Genomic DNA, 23,166 nt, shown 5'->3' with positions numbered 1-23,166 from the left:
TATTAACCTACAGATTAACCCCATATCTGCAGGTTAGCACTTTTGCTGGTGAGTTTCCCTTTAAACGCATGGAATGCGAATTCTACATCCAAAAAATCCCATCCAGGGTTCTTGGCTTTTTGGAACCCGAATAGATCAGTTCATATTGGATGGCACTGGCAGAAAAAGCACTGTTTACTCATCTCAACCCCAGAAGCCCACCTTCTAGCAATTGTGCTGCTGCAATACACACACACAAAAGACAATATCCAAACACATTGGCTTTTTTTTTTGCTTTTTAATTCTTTTGTTAAAAAAAAATGAAACAAAATTTTTTTTCCAGAAACTGCCAATAAGTCACACAAGATATAAACACCCATAAAAATGTAAATACCCCAAAAACCTTATTTGGAAAAAATATTACAGGGAAAGCGAAGCAAGAAAGTAGAATAGTGATTCAGATGCAGCACTAAGTAACACGTAAATCCCAATGGTGATATCTGTCGTAGATCTGTACAGGTTTTTGTGTTTCCAGTGTGTACAAAAGAGTTCAAGTACTTCTGTGGGTCCAATATTAGTGATGTTGTAGGAGTGGCCGTATGCAAGTAATTATGTCAATTATGCTATTCTGACAAACAGCCCGTCTGCCGGATGGACCTACCACACTGTGGTAAGAAAGACCTTCCAAAGACCTCGGTCTTATATCGACTTACTTATCCTGAGTTTATTTCTTGGTTTAAGTCCTCTACTCATGTAGTGCTAAATACAGGAGAAGACATCAGGTTTATTTCTGGCCATAAACCAAAAGTACCACATTGGCTATACTCCCAGTACAAAGCAAAAGAGGTGGCTGCCCAATGTAGGGTTACACCACAGAAGGGCAATGGGGACAGAGGCCCCCACCTGCAGCAGAGGAGCATTAGGAGACAAAAAATTTTCTAAGCAGCGGGAGAAAATGGGGTGGAAGATGTGCGCTTCCTCCAATTGCGAATTTTTGTAAAGTTATTGTGAATGGAACTAGATCACATGGGTAATAGGTGGTCATCTCTCTCTTCTGGCTCCTCACCAAGTTGATCGTCGCCAACACCTCTGTAGGCAGTTTCTGAAGATCGGGGTTGGGATCGACACACAAAATCACAGCCGTCCTGGAAGAAAAAAAAATAAATAAATCAAATTATCTTCCATGACGATTATAAACTGTCCCTACATGTACATCAGGTAAAATAGGACAAAAGAAAAAACTCCAAACTGAAGAAGAGCCATTCTTAAGATATCACAAACTGGGATGTTCCATAGTTTCAGGAATTAATTCAATAGATAAAATGTGAGTATTTGTTGATCACATTTGTGGAGGCAATACCATCATATATTAGATTGGACCATTCATTAAAACTGGAAGACGTAGTTTTGGAGACTGATAATTTACTGGCATCAATAGAAGTTGAATCTCCAGTAGTATTCCCCACAAATATGGGATTAAGGTGACTGAGCACTTCATGAGTTTAGAGCCATGTATTTTAACAAACAGTCGATTTGTTGTTAACACCTTCCCAAGTCTGTAAGAACACAATTATTTTCTACTCAACAACAAGTACGTCCACCAGCTGTGAGGGACCGCGATGGGCACATCCTACGCTCACTCATATGGGAACCTCCTCCTTGGCTGGTGGGAAGAAATGCTGGTCTTTCAGATTGACGCTGCCTTGTGAGTCCCTAGAATTCTATTTGGCCAGTTCTGGATGTGATGATCAAGAGGACAATGGATGGAAACTTATCTACTTGCGTGTTCAGGAAACGAACAGCTAGTAATAACTTGCTGAACTGGAACAGCCACATCCCTGGGACCCTGAAAAGAGGTATACCAAAAAGGGCAGTACCTCAGGATGAGACACAATTGTCAAAGACGGAGGATTTCTTTTCCCAGGTCAGAGATCTTAAGTATCACTTCACCCAAAAGGGGTATCCTGCTCATAACCTAACCACGGCCTTTAACCATGCCCTAAGGATAGACATGCGCTCCTCACCTAAAAAGAGATAGATTAGTGGACCCATATGTGTCATAGGCACATTTGACAGCCAGGCAAATAAGGTATATCAAATCCTCAATAAGCCTTGGGGCATTCTGTAGGCAGATCCCGATTTACATAATGTGGTTCCTTTCACCCCAAAAAATTACATACATAAAGATAAGATTACGGTAATTGTCCACAGCATCTGTAGCAGACCAAAGCATGCTGGGACATGGCTTGATAACAGAATCTGTGGAATATTTAAATATGGAAATTGCAGCTTTTGCCCCTTCATCAGACCCACCAGATTTACTGGGAGGGAAATTTTCACTAGAGAATTTGCCAACTGCAGAACAGTGGGGTGGTATTTATGGGCACGTGCACAAATCCCCTTATTTACATAGGTAAGACGTAACGGTAATTCCAGAGATTAATTGGGTAACAGATAGAAGACTTTGAGAAAACATGAAAGGGGAAGAGATTGGAATAAACAAATTCTGCAAAATGAATGTCAAATTTCAATTAGATTCTCGTACTCCTAAATGATTAAATGAACAGTTAACTTTTGGATGCTTTATTTGATTAGGCCGGTCTGTTCATCATGATTTATTCCTGGGTATATGTAATTTTCTTATTTTTGATTTATAGTGAAAATTTCTTATGCTCTGATTCCGTTTTCTTGGGGTGTCATACAATGCCGTAATATCATTAACTCTTCTGCCACTGATCTATGATAAGGGGGATCTGCACTTTTTCATAATCATCATATACACAACATCAGTGGTATATATGTCTTTTCATCTAGATTTTAAAGTTACCTTTTTCCACTTGTTTTTCCCCACTCCTCTCCTTTTTGCCCTCCATCGCTGACGAGGAATGATGAATAACAGATAATTCTGCACACAGTGTATAAACTATTAGGCAAGTTGTATTTTAGAGGATTATTTTTATTCTTATTGATCAATAACTATGTTCTCAATTAACCCAAAAGACTCAAATATCAAAGCTTAATATTTTTGGAAGTTGGAGTGTTTTTAATTTTTAGATTTGGCTATCTTAGGAGGATCTCTGTTTGTGCAGGTAACTATTACTGTGCAGAATTATTAGGCAACTTAATAAAAACCAAATATATTCCCATCTTACTTGTTAATTTTCACCAGGTAAACCAATATAACTGCACAGAATTTAGAAATAAACATTTCTGACATGCAAAAACCCCAAAAAACTAGTGACCAATATAGCCACCTTTCTTTATGATGACACTCAGCAGCCTTCCATCCATAGATTCTGTCAGTTTCTTGATCTGTTTACGATGAACATTGCGTGCAGCAGCCACCACAGCCTCCCAGACACTGTTCCGAGAGGTGGACTGTTTTCCCTCCCTGTAGATCTCACATTTTATGAGGGACCACATGTTTTCTATGGGGTTCAGATCAGGTGAACAAGGGGGCCATGTCATTATTTTTTCTTCTTTGAGACCTTTAATGGCCAGCCACGCTGTGGAGTAGTTGGAGGCATGTGATGGAGCATTGTCCTGCATGAAAATCATTTTTTCTTGAACGATACCGACTTCTTCCTGTACCACTGCTTGAAGAAGTTGTCTTCCAGAAACTGGCAGTAGGTCTGGGAGTTGAGCTTCACTCCATCCTCAACCCGAAAAGGTCCCACAAGTTCATCTTTGATGATACCAGCCCATACCGGTACCCCACCTCCACCTTGCTTGCGTCTGAGTCAGAGTGGAGCTCTCTGCCCTTTACTGATCCAGCCTCTGGCCCATCAAGAGTCACTCTCAATTCATCAGTTCATAAAAGCTTTGAAAAGTCAGTCTTAAGATATTTCTTGGCCCAGTCTTGACGTTTTATCTTATGTTTCTTGTTCAAAGGTGGTCGTTTTTTAGCCTTCCTTACCTTAGCCATGTCCCTGAGTATCGCACACCTTGTGCTTTTTGTTACTCCAGTAACGTTGCAGCTCTGAAATATGGCAAAACTGGTGGCAAATGGCATCTTGGCAGCTTCACTCTTGATTTTCCTCAACAGTTTGCTTCAACAGTTTGGCAATTTCAAGACTGCTGCATCCCTAAGACATCTCATAATTTTGGACTTTTCAAAGCCCGTCAAATCTCTCTTCTGACCCATTTTGCCAAAGGAAAGGAAGTTGCCTAATAATTAAGCACACCTTATATAGGGTTTTGATGTCAGACAACACCCCTCCTCATTACAGAAATGCACATCACCTGATTCACTTAATTGGTAGTTGGCTCTCAAGCCTGAACAGCTTGGAGTAGGACAATATGTATAAAAAGTATCATGTGATCAAAATACAACTTGCCTAATAATTCTGCACACAGTGTATGTCTATATGATATGTATATTTCTTTAACCGGTTAGCTCAATCTATGGCAGTTTTTCCTGGATAATTTAATGAAATAACAGGATCTAGAACATAGTGTTAGAAAATGGGACGCTCATTGTTGTCAAACGTAACCACAATGTGTCCAATACGCAATGTTATATTGCTTGAGTCTGGCACATGTGTGGTATAGGATCATCGGAGTCCGAATAAATCATCAGACCCTGATGCGCTGGCATCAATCGGCGATAGAGTATATATTCAATAACGCAGCAAGAATGTGGTGACGTCACTCGGCACAAGCGCCGCATGCAACCCTGTATATGTGTCATCCTGATGCGCCATATGTAATAACCCTGATGTGGGCCCTGTTGCGCAGGCGCCTATCTGTGATTGGATAAGAACTAACCTATGTCACGGCATGATGTGCGGTGACGTCAGAATGCCAATCGGCGCATGCGCCATAAGTAATCCCGGATTGGCCAATGTCTGCCATCTATCTGGCACCTTAGGACATATGGCATAAAAGTAGAGAAAGGAGACAATGGTCTCCGATATAGAGTTTCTCAATACATATTTATCAGGAGCCCGGAGGTTGATCTAGACCAAAGACGTTAGGTCTGTCAGTCCCTCCATCTCATCAGAGAACGATCAATCAATGAGGCCATATTTAGGGGGAAGTGAAGCTACAGACGGACATGCTGATGTCCATGGGTTATTGCCCTGATAAACTTCCCATAATGGAACACCCAGTACATACCTCCTGATGAGCCAGTACAAAAATGGAGAAACAAGTCGAGGTCATTTTGATTTGGTAGCTATGTGGGACTCATTGCAATCTATTTCATTTGTTCATTTTTTCTTTTGGAGTGGACTGTGTAGAAATGTACTTCCTCCCCTGATTAGGGTTTTCTACATTTTTCCCCTATAAGCACTATGGCGCTTTATCATCATCTATTGTAAATAAACACTATATGTAGTAGGCAGCTATGGTATGCTGTATATGATTAGTGTAATATTCCCATACGGATAGAAGCTATCTTGACCCTTTAAAGGAACCCTTACTATTAGGGGTGAATGTTATGGTATAGGGTTTCCTAGGGTGAGACTACGTTGATCGGTGATTATTTAGGGTGTATTGTTGAGGAAACATACAGTGCCTTGCGAAAGTATTCGGCTCCCTGGAACTTTTCAACCTTTTCCCACATATCATGCTTCAAACATAAAGATACCAAATGTAAATTTTTGGTGAAGAATCAACAACAAGTGGAACACAATTGTGAAGTTGAACGAAATTTATTGGTTATTTTAAATTTTTGTGTAAATTCAAAAACTGAAAAGTGGGGCGTGCAATATTATTCAGCCCCTTTAACTTAATACTTTGTTGTAATCGCAGCAAAAGGCGGTGCAAGTCGCTTGGGGTATGTCTATCAGTTTTGTACATCGAGAGACTGAAATTCTTGCCCATTCTTCCTTGGCAAACAGCTCGAACTCAGTGAGGTTTGATGGAGATCGTTTGTGAACAGCAGTTTTCAGCTCTTTCCACAGATTCTCAATTGGATTGAGGTCTGGACTCTGACTTGGCCATTCTAGCACCTGGATACGTTTATTTGTGAACCATTCCATTGTAGATTTGGCTGTATGTTTGGGATCATTGTCTTGTTGGAAGACAAATCTCCGTCCCAGTCTCAGGTCTTTTGCAGACTCCAACAGGTTTTCTTCAAGAATGGTCCTGTATTTGGCTATATCCATCTTCCCATCAATTTTAACCATCTTCCCTGTCCCTGCTGAAGAAAAGCAGGCCCAAACCATGATGCTGCCCCCACCACGTTTGACAGTGGGGATGGTGTGTTCAGGGTGATGAGCTGTGTTGCCTTTACGCCAAACATATCGTTTGGCATTGTTGCCAAAAAGTTCGATTCTGGTTTCATCTGGCCAGAGCACCTTTTCCACATGTTTGGTGTGTCTCCCAGGCGGCTTGTTGCAAACTTTAAACAACACTTTTTATGGATATCTTTCAGAAATGGCTTTCTTCCTGCCACTCTTCCATAAAGGCCAGATTTGTGCAGTATACGACGGATTGTTGTCCTATGGACAGACTGTCCCACCTCAGCTGTAGATCTCTGCAGTTCATCCAGAGTGATCATGGGCCTCTTGGCTGCATCTCTGACCAGTCTTCTCCTTGTTTGAGATGAAAGTTTAGAGGGACGGCCGGGTCTTGGTAGATTTGCAGTGGTATGATACGTCTTCCATTTCAATATGATCGCTTACACAGTGCTCCTTGGGATGTTTAAAGTTTTGGAAATCATTTTGTATCCAAATCCGGCTTTAAACGTCTCCACAACAGTATCACGGACCTGCCTGTTGTGTTCCTTGGTCTTCATGATGATCTCTGTGCTTCAAACAGAACCCTGAGACTATCACAGAGCAGGTGCATTTATACGGATGACACACATGGGGATTATATTGATCATCATTAGGCATTTATAACAACATTGGATCATTCAGAGATCCACAATGAACTTCTGGAGTGAGTTTGCTGCACTGAAAGTAAAGGGGCCGAATAATATTGCACACCCTACTTTTCAGTTTTTGAATTTCCACAAAAATTTAAAATAACCAATAAATTTCGTTGAACTTCACAATTGTATTCCACTTGTTGTTGATTCGTCACCAAAAAAAATTTACATTTGGTATCTTTATGTTTGAAGCATGATATGTGGGAAAAGGTTGAAAAGTTCCAGGGAGCCGAATACTTTCGCAAGGCACTGTAGCTCCAACTGCTTATCCCCTCGTACTTTTCACTCTACAAAAAGAGTGGGCATGGATTGTGGTCCTGGGGCAGTTTACCACCATTTCCTTTTTTTTGCTATTTTTGAGGTATGGTTGTAATTAACCCCTTCCCGACATTTGATGTACTATCCCGTCGAGGTGGGGTGGGCCCCCATGACCACGGACGGGATAGTACGTCATACGCGATCGGCCGCGCTCACGGGGGGAGCGCGGCCGAGTGTCGGCTGCATATCGCAGCTGACATCCGGCACTATGTGCCAGGAGCAGTCACGGACCGCCCCCGGCACATTACCCCCCGGCACACCGCGATCAAACATGATCGCGATGTGCCGGCGGTGCAGGGAAGCATCGCGCAGGGAGGGGGCTCCCTGCGGGCTTCCCTGAGACCCCCGGAGCAACGCGATGTGATCGCGTTGCTGCGAGGGTCTTACCTCCCTCCCTGCCTGCTCCAGACCCGGATCCAAGATGGCCACGGATCCGGGTCCTGCAGGGAGGGAGGTGGCTTCACAGAAGCCTGCTCAGAGCAGGCACTGTGAAGCAGCCTGCACTTCTAGCAGATCGGTGATCTGTCAGGGTGCTATGCAAACTGGCAGATCACCGATCTGTATTTTCCCCCCCTGGGGCAAAGTAAAAAAGTAAAAAAAAATTTTTTCCAAATGTGTAAAAAAAAATTAAAAAAAATATTCCAAAATAATGAAAAAAAAATATATATATATTATTCCCATAAATACATTTCTTTATCTAAATAAAAAAAAAAAAACAATAAAAGTACACATATTTAGTATCGCCGCGTCCGTAACGACCCGACCTATAAAACTGGCCCACTAGTTAACCCCTTCAGTAAACACCGTAAGAAAAAAAAAAAAAACGAGGCAAAAAACAACGCTTTATTATCATACCGCTGAACAAAAAGTGGAATAACACGCGATCAAAAAGACAGATATAAATAACCATGGTACCGCTGAAAGCGTCATCTTGTCCCGCAAATAACGAGCCGCCATACAGCATGATCAGCAAAAAAATAAAAAAGTTATAGTCCTGAGAATAAAGCGATGCAAAAATAATTATTTTTTCCATAAAATGCGCTTTTATACGATAAAAACGCCAAAACATAAAAAAATGATATAAATGAGGTATCGCTGTAATCGTACTGACCCGAAGAATAAAACTGCTTTATCAATTTTACCAAACGCGGAACGGTATAAACGCCTCCCCCAAAAGAAATTCATGAATAGCTGGTTTTTGGTCATTCTGCCTCACAAAAATCGGAATAAAAAGCGATCAAAAAATGTGACGTGCCCAAAAATGTTACCAATAAAAACGTCAACTCGTCCCGCAAAAAAACAAGACCTCACATGACTCTGTGGACCAAAATATGGAAAATTTATAGCTCTCAAAATGTGGTAACGCAAAAAAAATTTTTTGCAATAAAAAGCGTCTTTCAGTGTGTGACGGCTGCCAATCATAAAAATCCGCTAAAAAACCCGCTATAAAAGTAAATCAAACCCCCCTTCATCACCCCCATAGTTAGGGAAAAATAAAAAAAAATGTATTTATTTCCATTTTCCCATTAGGTTTAGGGCTAGGGTTGGGGCTAGGGTTAAGGCTACAGTTAGGGTTGGGGCTAAAGTTAGGGTTAGGGCTAAAGTTACGGTTAGGGTTTAGATTACATTTACGGTTGGGAATAGGGTTGGGATTAGGGTTAGGGGTGTGTCAGGGTTAGAGGTGTGGTTAGGGTTACTGTTGGGATTAGGGTTAGGGGTGTGTTTGGATTAGGGTTTCAGTTATAATTGGGGGGTTTCCACTGTTTCGGCACATCAGGGGCTCTCCAAACGCGACATGGCGTCCGATCTCAATTCCAGCCAATTCTGCGTTGAAAAAGTAAAACAGTGCTCCTTCCCTTCCGAGCTCTCCCGTGTGCCCAAACAGGGGTTTACCCCAACATATGGGGTATCAGCGTACTCAGGACAAGTAGGACAACAACCTTTGGGGTCCAATTTCTCCTGTTACCCCTGGGAAAATACAAAACTGGGGGCTAAAAAATAATTTTTGTGGGAAAAAAAAAGATTTTTTATTTTCACGGCTCTGCGTTATAAACTGTAGTGAAACACTTGGGGGTTCAAAGTTCTTACAACACATCTAGATAAGTTCCTTGGGGGGTCTAGTTTCCAAAATGGGGTCACTTGTGTGGGGCTTCTACTGTTTAGGTACATTAGGGGCTCTGCAAATGTAATGTGACGCCTGCAGACCGTTCCATCTAAGTCTGCATTCCAAATGGCGCTCCTTCCCTTCCGAGCCCTCCCATGCATCCAAACGGTGGTCCCCCCACATATGGGGTATCAGCGCACTCAGGACAAATTGGACAACAACTTTTGGGGTCCAATTTCTCCTGTTACCCTCGGGAAAATACAAAACTGGGGGCTGAAAAATAATTTTTGTGGGAAAAAATTTTAGTTTTATTTTTACGGCTCTGCATTATAAACTTCTGTGAAGCCCTTGGTGGGTCAAAGCGCTCACCACACATCTAGATAAGTTCCTTAGGGGGTCTACTTTCCAACATGGTGTCACTTGTGGGGGGTTTCTACTGTTTAGGTACATTAGGGGCTCTGCAAACGCAATGTGACGCCTGTAGACCATTCCATCTAAGTCTGCATTCCAAATGGCGCTCCTTCCTTTCCGAGCCCTCCCATGCGCCCAAACAGTGGTTCTCCCCACATATGGTATATCATCGCACTCAGGACAACTTGGACAACAAATTTTGGGGTCCAATTTCTCCTGCTACCCTCGGGAAAATACAAAACTGGGGGCTAAAAAAATAATTTTTGTGGGAAAAAATTTTTGTTTTATTTTTACGGCTCTGCATTATTAACTTCTGTGAAGCCCTTGGTGGGTCAAAGCGCTCAAAACACATCTCGATAAGTTCCTTAGGGGGTCTACTTTCCAAAATGGTGTCACTTGTGGGGGGTTTCAATGTTTAGGCACATCAGTGGCTCTCCAAACGCAACATGGCGTCCCATCTCAATTCCTGTCAATTTTGCATTGAAAAGTCAAACGGTGCTACTTCCCTTCCGAGCTCTCCCATGCGCCCAAACAGTGGTTTACCCCCACATATGGGGTATCAGCTTACTCAGGACAAATTGTACAACAACTTTTGGGGTCCAATTTCTTCTCTTACCCTTGGTAAAATAAAACAAATTGGAGCTGAAGTAAATTTTTTGTGAAAAAAAGTTAAATGTTCATTTTTATTTAAACATTCCAATAATTCCTGTGAAGCACCAGAAGGGTTAATAAACTTCTTGAATATGGTTTTGAGCACCTTGAGGGGTGCAGTTTTTAGAATGGTGTCACACTTGGGTATTTTCTATCATATAGACCCCTCAAAATGACTTCAAATGAGATGTGGTCCCTAAAAAAAATGGTGTTGTAAAAATGAGAAATTGTTGGTCAACTTTTAACCCTTATAACTCCCTAACAAAAAAAAATTTTGGTTCCAAAATTGTGCTGATGTAAAGTAGACATGTGGGAAATGTTACTTATTAAGTATTTTGTGTGACATATCTCTGTGATTTAAGGGCATAAAAATTCAAAGTTGGAAAATTGCAAAATTTTCAAAATTTTCGCCAAATATTCGTTTTTTTTACAAATAAACGCAAGTTATATCAAAGAAATTTTACCACTATCATGAAGTACAATATGTCACGAGAAAACAATGTCAGAATCGCCAAGATCCGTTGAAGCGTTCCAGAGTTATAACCTCATAAAGGGACAGTGGTCAGAATTGTAAAAATTGGCCCGGTCATTAACGTGCAAACCACCCTTGGGGGTGAAGGGGTTAATATCGATATTTTATTAGGGGGTTTGTTATGCGACATGTCACAAATAGCTTGTTACTCGAGTTTGCCTAGGGTGCTCGAGTATGTACAGAGTACCACAGATGCTGAAGTGACATTTTCGAGTCCCCACTGCCCCATGTTTTGGGAATGTTAGCGAGCATGCGGGATTGCATGTGTTTTGAGGCGGTCTGGCAGTTGCGAAACATGCGGGCGCAGGTACTCTAACATTTTACTCGAGCCACCGCGATACTCTGTGCATACCCGAGCACCCAAGGCAAACTCTGGTAACGAGCACTCGCACTCATCACTAATCACAAACTGAACCTATACAAGACTACTGCAGATCCAGCATCTCTCACTGCCCCATCAGGAGGTGAAAGGCGCTTCCGATTATGGTGCCAATTAACTGCTTGCCAGGTTTTAAACAGGGCTACCACGAATAGTGTACCTATCCTATTAAGTAAAAAAGGACACATGCGCAATACCTTTAGATATCTGACAAGCCGCCAATGAGAGCTTAGTCATCGGCGCCTCTTACCTCCTTATGCACAAGTAGGAGGCGCAGCAGTAAAACCCCTTTAAATGAAATGGCAGTACTCCTGACTATAGGTGAATTGTAGCACACAAAGCGATATTCCAATAATTTAAAAGAACAAAGGAAATGTCGGTCAAACGTGTGCTGCAGCTTTAAAGTCTACAAGTTTGATGGCGGTCCCCTTTGCGTAGAAGACAAATGTTCTTAGGAGCAAATACCAAAATATGACCTGTTAAAATCATTTTTTGTTACATTTATCTTTTAATAATTGTTAGCAAGGTTTTTCTTTGTCCATATTAAAAAAATAAATAGTCAATCTTGCAATTTTCAGTGTCCATTGGGGTTTGTTCTTTTCATCCTTTCTTGGAAGACTTCTCAGCAGACTCCTTATCAGCAGAGGCAGGGTTACAATGACTAATAACAAGGGTTCCATCAATCACAATAGACTGATAATTAATTCAGCACCTTCTATTTCAGTAAGAAGTGCACGCCACTTAATGAATTCAGCTACTCTGTTAAGTGGCGTGTGCTGCGACAGAAATGCTACTCCAGTCAGGTACTGGAGTAGCATTTCTAGAGTACAAAGCACTGGCAGTTTTGATGAATTTGACTAGTGTGACCTCTCCCCAACCTAGCTTCACCAATTTCAGAAAAGCAGAGTCAAAACTCCTCAGAATCTGACCATTGTGAACATTGCAAGCTTTTTCTCAACTTTAATACAAATTCTAATATGAAAAAAAAAATAAAAACATTTTACGACAAAAGAAAAAAGGAGATTTTTGTGTACTCACCATAAAATCTTTCTGTTAGGCTCTTATTGGGGGACACAGGACCATGGGTGTTATGCTGCTGTCCACTAGGAGGCGACACTATGCATAATCTGAAAAAGATTAACTGTGGCTCCTCCTCTGCAGTATACACCCCTGGACGGCGTCAGCCTTCTCCAGTTTTGTGCAAAAGCAGTAGGAGGAACGTAACATGAATAACATAATTATGCCTGTAAGAAGGCAACTATGTACGAGCTCAAGAAAACAATATGAGAACTCAACAGTTACAACGGCCCAGAAGGGGCAACAGGGTGGGAGCTGTGTCCCCCAATTAGAGGCTAAGAGAAAGATTTTACGGTGAGTACACAAAAATCTCCTTTACTCTGTCGCCTCATTGGGGGACACAGGACCATGGGACGTCCTAAAGCAGTCCCTGGGTGGGAAGCAATGGATGAATATTGTGCAGACAGGCCCCTATACTTAGGGCACCGCCACCTGCAGAACACATCTACCCAGGCTCGCGTCCGCTGAGGACTGGGTATGAACCCTGTGTTTAGTAAACGTGTGTAGGCTAGTCCAAGTGGCCGCCTTACACACTTGTTGTGCCGAAGCCTGGTGCCGAATGGCCCAGGAGGCCCCTACCGCCCGTGTAGTGTGCCGTAATACCGGCTGGAAGAGGAGAATTCTTAAGGTGGTAGGCCTCTTGTATGGTTGATTTGATCCACCTGGCAAGGGTAGCTTTGGAAGCTGGCAGACTCTTGTGGCCGACTTCCGGAAGGAGTTAAAGAGAATCAGACCTCCGGAAGGACCCAGTCCTAGACACGTATATACGCAATGCCCTGATGAGGTCAAGCGTATGCAGAGCCTTGTCCACTCTATGAACCGATAGTATGGATGGTAGTGAAATTTCCTCATTGAGGTGGAAGTTGGACACAACCTTTGGAAGGAAGGATGGGACCGTACGAAGAACTACCTTGTCCTGGTGAAAAGCCAGGAAGGGACGTCTGCAGGAGAGTGCTGTCAGTTCAGACACCCTGCGTAGCGAGGAGATTGCCACCAGGAAAACCACCTTCTGGGAGAGAAGGCGGAGCGGGACCTCCTTAATGAGTTCGAAGGGTGGTTCCTGCAATGCTGTCAGGACCAGGTTGAGGTCCCACGTTTCTAGTGGTCGTCTGAAGGGGGGGAACCAATCGGGAAACCCCCTGAAGAAAAGTCCTTACTTGTGGCTTGGTAGCAATGCGCCTTTGAGAAAGCACTGAGAGGGCTGACACCTGGCTCTTAAGCGAGCCCAATGACAGCCTGGCCTCTAGACCCGATTGGAGAAAACCAAGTACTTTGGGTAGGGAATAAGGGAGTGGGGTCTGGCCACGAGATTCGCACCAGGTAAAGAAAACTTTTCAGGTACGGTAATAAATCTTGGCAGAGGCTGGCTTCCGTGCCCTGATCATGGTTCCAATGACGTCCGGCGAGAGCCCTGCCTGGGTTAGAGCCCAGGTCTCAAGGGACATGCCGTCAAATTGAGAGCCCCTGAGTTCTGGTGGTAGAACGGGCCTTGTGATAGAAGATTGTGGCGGTCGGGGAGACGCCAGGGGCGTCTGCTGTAAGTTGTACGATGTCGGCGTACCATGTACGTCTGGGCCAGTCCGGTGCAATTAGGATGGTTGGATCTCCCTCTTGTTTGATCTTCCTCACCACTCTGGATATCAGGGGGAGAGGTGGAAAAATGTACAGAAGCTGGAACTGGGTCCAGTCTTGAACCAGAGCGTCTGCTCCGAGTGACCGCGGATCGTGTGTTCTGGCCATGAAGTTGGAGACCTTGGTATTGAAGTGGATGCCATTAGGTCCACATCCGGGGTCCCCCAGCGATGGCAGATCTGGCGAAAAATTTCGGGATGGAGAGACCACTCTCCTGAGTCTATTTCTTGTCGGCTGAGGAAGTCTGCTTCCCATTTGTCCACACCTGGAATGTGGACCGCCGAGAGAACCGACCCTGTGTCCTCCGCCCAGTGGAGGATATGTGACACTTCTCGCATCGCCTGAGTACTGCGGGTCCCCCTTGGTGATTCACATATGCCACAGCCATGCCATTGTCCGACTGTATTCTGATGTGAGAGTCTGCCAGTAAGTGATGAAAGGCCCCCAATGCCAGGAGGATGGCACGAATTTCCAGGATGTTGATGGGCATGGTCGCTTCCACTGGGGACTTGCCCTGTGGTGTAGGTGCACTGCACCCCAACCCGTCAGGCTCGCATCGGTGGTCAGAACTTTCCAATGACTTGTGAGAAAGGATTTCCCCTTTGCTAGCGAGGTTGGCTTGAGCGACCAGTGCAGGGACCTCTTGGTTGATGACATTAGCCGGAACTCCCTGTTGAGAGAGAAAGGGTTCTTGTCCCAGGACTTGAGGATGGCTAGTTGGAGAGGCCTGAAGCGAAACTGAGCAAATGGGATGGCTTCTATTGCTGCCCCCATCCTGCTGAGGACTGTTATGGCAAACCGGAGAGATCGAGGGGGTATGTGGAGGAGGGTGGGAACTCCTAGACGGAGAGCCAGTGCTTGTACTTGGGAAGGAGCACTAGACCGCTGGAGGTGTTGAATAGCATTCACAGGAAGGTCAGAGACTGACTCGGGGTTGGTGATGACTTTTGTAGGTTGACTAACCAACCCATGCGACTCAGTGTCGATTGTGATTGAGACGCTGAGCTCGCAGTCCTTGAAGGTGGGAGCCTTGAGTAGATCATCCAAGTATGGAACAACTACTATGCTTCTGGAGTGCAGGACGTCCATGGTGGCTGCCATGACTTTGGTAATCACTCTGGGAGCCGTGGCGAGTCCGAACGGAAGAGCCACGAACTGGTAGTGGTCCTGGTCGATTGCGAACCTGAGAAAACTCTGACGAGCAGGTGCAATCGGTATATGCAGGTATGCGTCTTGTATTTCTATGAAGGCGAGATATTCTCCCTTCTCCATGGACGCAATGATGGACCAAAGGGGACTCCAGCAGAAGTGACGAACCCGTACATATTTGTTGAGTTGTTTTAGGTCCAGTATGGGCCGTACGCTGCCTCCTTTCTTGGGGACTACGAATAGATTGGAGTAGAACCCTCGGAAGCGCCCGGCCGTGGGAACCAGTACTATGACTCCTACTTGAAGAAGCGAGGGAACCGCTTGGTGGAAGGCACGAGCCTTGGCTGGCAGTTTTGGGGGAACAGAGAGGAAGACTCGGTTCGGTGGGTTGGAGGTTGAACTCTGTCTTGTATCCGGAAGACACTAGTTCCCTGACCCACCTGTCTTCTGTAGTAGGCATCCAGACTTGCTGGAAGAGCAAAGACGGCCGCCTACGGGTGGGATGTCTTCCGGGGTCCGTGAGTCATGAGGGTTAACCTCCTTTGGGCTTTGACTGGCCTGGTTTTAGCTGCCAGGTCTTGTCCGACCTTTGCATCGACCTTGCGTTGTCCCTGTGTGGGGAATGGTTACGATTTTGTGCTGGACGCGAGACGGACCATCTCGAGGAATTCCGAAAGGATCGGAATCGGTTTTGTTACACTTTTGCGTATAGGTTTCAGTTGAGGGAGAGAGGTACTCTTCCCCCCCGGTGGCGTTGGATATCATTGTGTCCAACTTTTCACCGAAAAGTCACCCACTGAGAAACGGGAGGCGCGTGAGGGACTTCTTTGAGGCTGAGTCTGCTTTCCAATCCGCAGCCAGAGGATACGCCGAATCGTGATGGCGTTTGATGCTATCCTCACTACGCCCCTTGCTGAATCCAGAGCTGCATGAAGCATGTAATCTGCTACAACTGCTATTTGAACCGCTTGGTCCGACAGCTCAGGAGCAGATGCTTGGAGGCCAGCTTATAAATTTTTGGCCCAAGCCAGTATGGCCTTGGCAGCCCAAACTGAAGCGAACGCGGGAGCCCCCTGCCGCCTCGAAAATTGAACGAGCCATGCGTTCTAACTGCCGGTCTGCTGCGTCCCTGAGGGTTGAGCTATCTGGCAGTGAAAAGGAGAGTCTGTGCTGCTAGTCTAGAGACTGGGGGGTCCATTTCGGGTGGATCTGTCCATTCCTTGGTGTCCTTCTGTGGGAAAGGGTACCTTGCCTCCAGATATTTGCGATTAGCGAATTTTTTCTCAGGCTGTGAGAGCTGCTCTATAAGGATCGCTTTAAACTCTGGGTGGTTAGAGAAAACCTTAGGCGGCTTCAGAGGTCCTTCAAAGGAAATCCTCTGGTGGCAGATTAGAAATGTCCAGCACCCGATAGATGGAAGAGGTTATGTCCTCGACTAGCGCTGTATTGCTAGGGGGAATTGGGATCAGGGACCCCTCCGTTTTCCTGTCTGAGTCGGAGTCGCAGATGCCTTCCGAATCCTGTGTATCACTGAGGCGTCCCCTGCTGGGTGAGCTGGGGAGGAGGTCTTCTCTAGTCGGGGACTGCACAGATCTGCATTGTCTGACCCTGGAAGGGGACGGTCTAGATGACTTGGAACTAAGGTGTCTCTCCCTAGAAGGGGATGACCGTGTGCTATGGGATGACGCAGATGGACTTGACCTATGGGTCCGCTTGCGTCCTAACCTAGACGTGGATGTGCCAGGTCGTTCTGTTCCCGAGTCAAGCTCTCCCTTTGCTGGGTAGCGGCCATAGCCGAGGCATGACTTTGCAGAGCCCGAAGCAATGTGGAGGTTTGGATATCTATAGACTGCATCATAGATTGCGACCTCTGAGTGACCCATTCCGGCGTGGCATTAGACACCGAGGCATTGGCAGGGGCTTCTTGGGGCTCTGACGCAGTAGTCTGGATGCAGTCCTGGCAGCGCGTTACATTGCCACTGGGGAGAGCGGTCCTGCAGGCTGTACAGAATGCATAATAGCAGTCCTGCCTGGTTCTCTTGGACCTTGAGCCCGGCATAGTGCACAGAGTGCAGAAGGGCTGGCTGCAGAGGACCTTACAGGGGTAGAGAAACCTATAGAGGAGCCTTATAGGTAATATGGATTCACAGCCTGAGTAAAACAACCCAGCTGTGATCTGACCCCACCAGTATGCCCCTAAGTCCAGCGCCGAAGATCCACAGTCTTGTGCCCCCCGGAGACTGGCTGGCCTAGTCCTGGTCCTGCTGACCGGGAGATGCAGGGTTAATCCTTGCTGCAGTAGAAATGGCGGTCGAGGAGAAGAGGCAGGGGGAGAAGGGGGCGGAGAGCTGAGAAAAAGGCGGCAAAGCTGTGTAAAAACACGCCCTTTCTGTCTCGATCCACCCCCTTTATGACACTGTAGAGTGTCATATTTGTCATCCGGGGGGCGGGCCGGGGGGGCTGGAGAGGAGGCGGTGGCTACAGCTAGGCTGAAGCCAGGGCCTAAATTAGATACCTGATACCCAGAAAGGCTCCAGGCCGGCGCGGAAGTCCCCTGGGGTTTGGGGGTGTCGGATCTGAACTGGACCCCCCCGGCTTTAAAGGCAGGATAGCGGTGGGGCTGTAAGCGGAAGGGGGGGGCCCTGTGAGGGGTCCCCCTGAGGCAGTATAGAGCTGGTACTGCCGCAGAGACAGGGGCGCAGGGAGCCCTGTGTCTGTCTGTGCCATGCCTGCCTGCAGTCCCCCCGGCCCCGACAGGAGCCCGCAGCAGGGCTGGGGTCCCTGGATGCAGGCGCAGTGTGCTGGCCCATTGCTGGGAGCTGCAGAGTGCTGCCTGTACAGGCCCTACCTGAGGCGTCTCAACCTAATGCCCCCAGCGGGGGATTAGGGAGGGTGCTGTGTGACCATCAGGGGGCTTTATCCTCGCCTCGACCTCAACCCAGAAACCAAAAGGAATTGGGGAAGGAGGGGGAGTCTCGACTTCGAACCAGCACCCGAGGGACTGGGGAAGGAGCGGCATGGGGAATAGCCATCTCTACTTCAACCTGGCACCCCATAATAGGGGGCAGAGGAAGGAGCCATGCCGGGAGTCTCACAGGAGACCCACTTTTCTTCATCTGTAATCCGTTGGAAAAAAACAGAGTAAAAAATCTTAGGTGTGCCTCCTATGCGACACTAAGCAAAAACTGGAGAAGGCTGACGCCGTCCAGGGGTGTATACTGCAGAGGAGCAGCCACGGTTAATCTTTTTCAGATTATGCATAGTGTCGCATCCTAGTGGACAGCAGCATAACACCCATGGTCCTGTGTCCCCCAATGAGGCGACAGAGTAAAGTAACACAAGTACTTGATTTTAACAATATGCTATTTTCTTAAAATAGTGTCTCTTCAAATAATGCTAAGCTGCAATTCGAGACACAGCCCTAAGGTGGTGCTATTTTTATTTTGCGTAGACAGCAGCAAAGTTATTCTAACTGCATACAACCTTATTTAATATGGCACACAGTCTGTGGGATCACAATGTATAGTCTCTGCCGGCCACCAAACAATCAAATCACGCAAATCATAAGAAGAGGCTGCTCACACTTGTGGCCACCCTGTCATTCTGATCTAATACAGGAGATATCAGGGGTGCTGTGGTTAGCAGAGGCTGCTCACACTGCTGTCCACCCGGTCTATCTGATCTAATACTGGAGATAACAGGGGTGCTGAAGTAAGAAAAGTATGCTCACACTGCTGTCCACACTGTCTATATGATCTAATACAAGAGATAGCAGGAGTGATGAAGTAACAAGAGGCTGCTCACACTGCTGTCCACCCTGTCTATATAATCTAATACAAGAGATATCTGGGGTGATTTGGTTAGCCGAGGCTGCTCACACTGCTGTCCACATAATCTAATATTGGAGATACCAGGAGTGCAGAGTTAAAAAGACTTTAGTAATGATTTCTGAGATTTAATCCCACTCCTTGGTGTTGAGAAGTGGAAACAAATTTATTCTCTGATTCTTTCCAGAATAAAACTCCTTCAAAGTTGTATTGAAGGGGAGAAATAGTCTTCCTAGACTTTAGAGCCTCAGGCAGTTTGGTCTTTATAGCACAAAACTGATGGAATTATTTATGATCTTAGTTCCCCTGATTACTTCTCTGAAGGCGCTGAAAGTTATGTTTTGTAACTTCATGCAACTTTCTTAACCTCCTCCAATTCAGCAACTAAAATATATCCGGACTCTTCCTCAGATTTAGGAGTAGAGTCTGCCTGAACCCCAGGTCTCTTGTATTTTAGGAACACAGACAGGGTATCCTGTGGTGAAATCAGATTCTCTATACAAGATCAACCTTGTTCAGAAATGAAGGATTTTAACTTGGTTACCATGAAGATAGCTCATCATCGATAATGATTAGCCTTTTTTTTTTTATTTCTTTATTCAAGAGCAATTAGATGAAATACACACAGAGATTATGGAGGACTCACATGAATGATGCATCAATGCAACTATTAGCTTAGAAGCCTACACCTGCACTCGGACAGACCTCAAATCATGGTACCAACTTACTGAAAGCAATGCACCTACAGCTCTTCCCCATCCTAATATTAACACTTCAATGCAAAACCAATGAAGACAAAGAATATGTTCACCTATTCCAGTGGTACACACTGCTGATGGGAGTCCTCACTCACTCACAACAGAAAAAAAGAAGACCATGTGCCTGAAATTTTAAAGAACTCACTGGTTTTGCTGGTACTGTAAAAAACACTCATGATAAAAAAAAAAAAAAAAAAAAAGTGGCAAAAAAATACTTCTACTCTGATGAACAGCTGCAACCTCCATTGTTTTTTCTTAATTTTTTTTTTTAATTTCCAGGCACAATTTTCACACCCTGTAATACTACACAACTTAAAAAAAAAAAAACGCACATCTGCAAACAGCATGCAAAATAGAAATGTCCACATAGCACAAGTTATATCCATGGTCAACAGTGCAATGCCACATTTCCAATACTCACTGCGACTAGGTTCCCCAGCTCTTTCCACAAGGTGATGTTTGGAAATTGCTCCATGCCTTTGGCTCCTACAACAAACCGCTGGTAAAGGAATCCACCGATAATGTAAACGGCAATCAGTACAGCAAACCTAAGACAGAAGAAAGCACAAGAGCGGTCACAAACGAGATCAGGATGGCAGAAATACATAGCATCGTTACAAGATGCTCCTGGCAAGAAGAAAATCTAATGCCGATTATGGAAAACTCCTCGCATTAATTCAAGTCAGATGACGCCAGCCTCAAACCACGAAATCAGTCATATTCTGCATTCAGTCTTGTGAGGGAAGAGACAACTGTAATGTGACTCATGTGCCGGTCATCTGTCATCCCTAATAAGCGGAGACTAAGGCTATGTGCACACGTTCAGTATTTCTTGCAGAAAATTCTGGAGAATTCCGGACATTTTCTGGAAGAAATCCGCAAGAAAACCACGTGTGTTTTTGCCGCGTTTTTGCCGCGTTTTTTGCCGCGGTTTTGTCCGGACACTTCCCAATGCATTTTAAGTGGGAAATCCGCAAAAAAAACGCAAAATTAATGAACATGCTGCGTTTTTTACCGCGATGCGTTTTTACCGCGGAAAAAAACGCATCATGTGTACAAAAAGTGCAGAATTCATTAAAAATGATAGGATGCATAATATAAGCAGATTATTTGCGGTTTTATAGCGTTTTTATAGGGAAAAAACGCGAAAAAACCGCGAATAATCTGCAACGTGTGAACACAGCCTAATAGTGATTAGTATAACTAGGAGTGTAAAAGGCCGAGGCCGTGACATGGATATCAGCATTCAAGTACCTGGCAGACACTGCAGATGGCTATGCAGAGACCGCTGACCGCCGTGCGGCAAATCAGTTTGCAGAACCATGATTAGGCAGTGATGACAGTGATTTCTCTGGCAGCAGGGGAGTCCTGCTTATGGGCTTCACCATGCCGGCTTCTCAAAAGAGTAGCTTAAGATGCAGGAAGGTAGGAGGAAGTTCACATCACCGCCAGGAAAAATGCCGCTGCAGAATGAGCCTATGCACTTTTTAATTTTGATTAGGTTCCTGAATTGATTAACAGTAGTGGACAACTCCTTTAAGTGCACATGCTGATAAAATCAATTACGGACCGTTTGGTAAAGAAAAGTTTGACAGTAACGACGAGCGAGGAATTAACCCACATAAATTGGTATACATGGGAAAACTCACACAATGAGCAAGATGGAGCCCACGCTGAGATGCGTTTCCTCTGGAGGACACGCCACACTACTGTCCATCTCAAAGAGGTAGAAGCACTCGCTCTCCTTGTCTCGTTCCTCATTAATCATCATGAAGCCCTCCTGTAATACAGAAATAAATCATCATATTATAATGAAGCAGCAGTCATTATAAAGACTTGCACAAAATCGCAACCAACAAATGGTTGTAAGAAATAAATTTTATCGATGCAGAGAGTGGGCCGCATTACTTATTTTTTTTATTTTTTTTGGAGGGGGTGCAAAAGAAAAGGAATCACCATATGTTATAAAAGACAGGTCATGTTTATGGTCATACTAATTCACTTTTTAGATTTTACTTTTTTCTTTTTTTTTTTAATATACAGCGAAAATGTTTGTTTATTTCTCTAACACATCTGCAGGTAAAAAAAAAAAATAAAAAATAAAGTCTGTATCATATATTTAAGAGTTTCCCCCATATGGGGACTTGACCATGCGATAATAGTTCACCATTACCATAATTATCTATATTTGTATGCATTACTCTGGTCAAACACTATGGACGCTGCCATGAAAGTTTTTAAAAACATAAAACAATAATATATTACCAAGGATTCAGAACGTCTTTGATGTCCTGTGACAACACTTCTGGAGCTGTGCTCCAACCTCTCAGTGTTATCGTACAGACATGGGGGGGTAACTGATTGTCAGATGTTTTGGGAGCTTTCTTCAGCCGCCCCTCCCTCCATATACTGACAAATATCATACCGCCAATGTTTTCTTGTTACAGGATATCATGATCATGGCTTTCCTGGGCTCGCTCGCGCAATGAGAATCATACGGCTCTCCAGATTTATAAGTAAGTAGCATCCAATCCGCTGCAAAATAAAAAATGTGTCTTTAATACTTGACTTTCATAAATGCACATTTACATTTTCCAATGGGACGAAGACAGCTTTGCCATTCTTCTCCTCCAAACTTGTGTGATCACTGCGGCCCCTTCGTACAGCTGACCAAATTAGGGGGGGGGTACCGATAGTCTGATCCCCACCCATCTGACCCGGACAACCTGCCCTAAGTATAGACCAACAATAGTTTGATCCTGAAAATAAGAAAAATATTCTAACCGCCATAAGGAATGGGTTTTCTCTACACCTGATATAAGCACTTGGCTGTTATGGTAGGATTGTGGTCAGTCATTGCTCAAATCTGAACATGTCAAGATGACTTTTTTTTTTTTTTTTAAATGCAACAGCTGAATATTTTTCTTAAAGGTCAAGCTTAGCTGCAATGACAGCACAGCCCATGAGGGAAGAGGGGCGCTGTTTATTTATCCCATTCACACATTAGGAGACAGCAAATCTTACTTCCATTGACGATGCTAGTGTCATTGATGCGGCCGACCACGGTGATGCTTTGGTCCTTTGTCCTGTTCTGCACTAGACCTTCATTAGTGCTTTTGCTGCCGTTGATGACGCCTCCACATACTACGAAGGTATACGTATAGGAGTCAGCACCATCCTTGACTGTGGTTTCAAACCTAAAATGTAGCAAAAAATGCAAAGTTTATAAAATTAAGCAACACAACTACCAAAACATCGCAGCAGTCCTTAAAATTCACCACTGATCCCGAAAACAGGGCTCCGAGTATCCCTGTCTGTACATAATGGAGGATGAGGATGTGCATCTCCATCCCATCCATTTCTTGTCAGTCCCATAGACAATGAATAGAGTGGAGGCGCCCATGCTCCACCTCCCCATGTAGAGAAGGCTTTGAAGATCCCTGTTCTCAGGACCAGTGGTGGACCCAGCAGT

The 23,166-nt window shown here is 44.7% G+C and overlaps 1 protein-coding gene across 1 annotated transcript in view; it reads right to left on the bottom strand.

The window, feature by feature from the left end:
• Positions 1-292: 292 nt before the first annotated feature.
• The window catches only part of M6PR (mannose-6-phosphate receptor, cation dependent), a 37,016-nt gene continuing 14,142 nt past the window's right edge, over positions 293-23,166 (bottom strand). Inside the window, exons 3-7 of the mRNA XM_077258519.1 lie at positions 22,719-22,891; positions 22,120-22,229; positions 21,344-21,474; positions 20,116-20,242; positions 293-1,124 (exon numbers count right to left, since the gene is read on the bottom strand). Of these exons, the coding sequence (XP_077114634.1) occupies positions 1,002-1,124; positions 20,116-20,242; positions 21,344-21,474; positions 22,120-22,229; positions 22,719-22,891 (664 nt within the window). The 3' untranslated portion in view covers positions 293-1,001. The remainder of the gene's footprint in view (positions 1,125-20,115; positions 20,243-21,343; positions 21,475-22,119; positions 22,230-22,718; positions 22,892-23,166) is intronic.

Source organism: Ranitomeya variabilis, chromosome 4, assembly GCF_051348905.1.
Source record: "Ranitomeya variabilis isolate aRanVar5 chromosome 4, aRanVar5.hap1, whole genome shotgun sequence".
Lineage (NCBI taxonomy): Eukaryota > Metazoa > Chordata > Amphibia > Anura > Dendrobatidae > Ranitomeya > Ranitomeya variabilis.
Note: the sequence above shows the minus strand (reverse complement) of the source record. Positions and strands in the feature narration are given on the sequence as shown.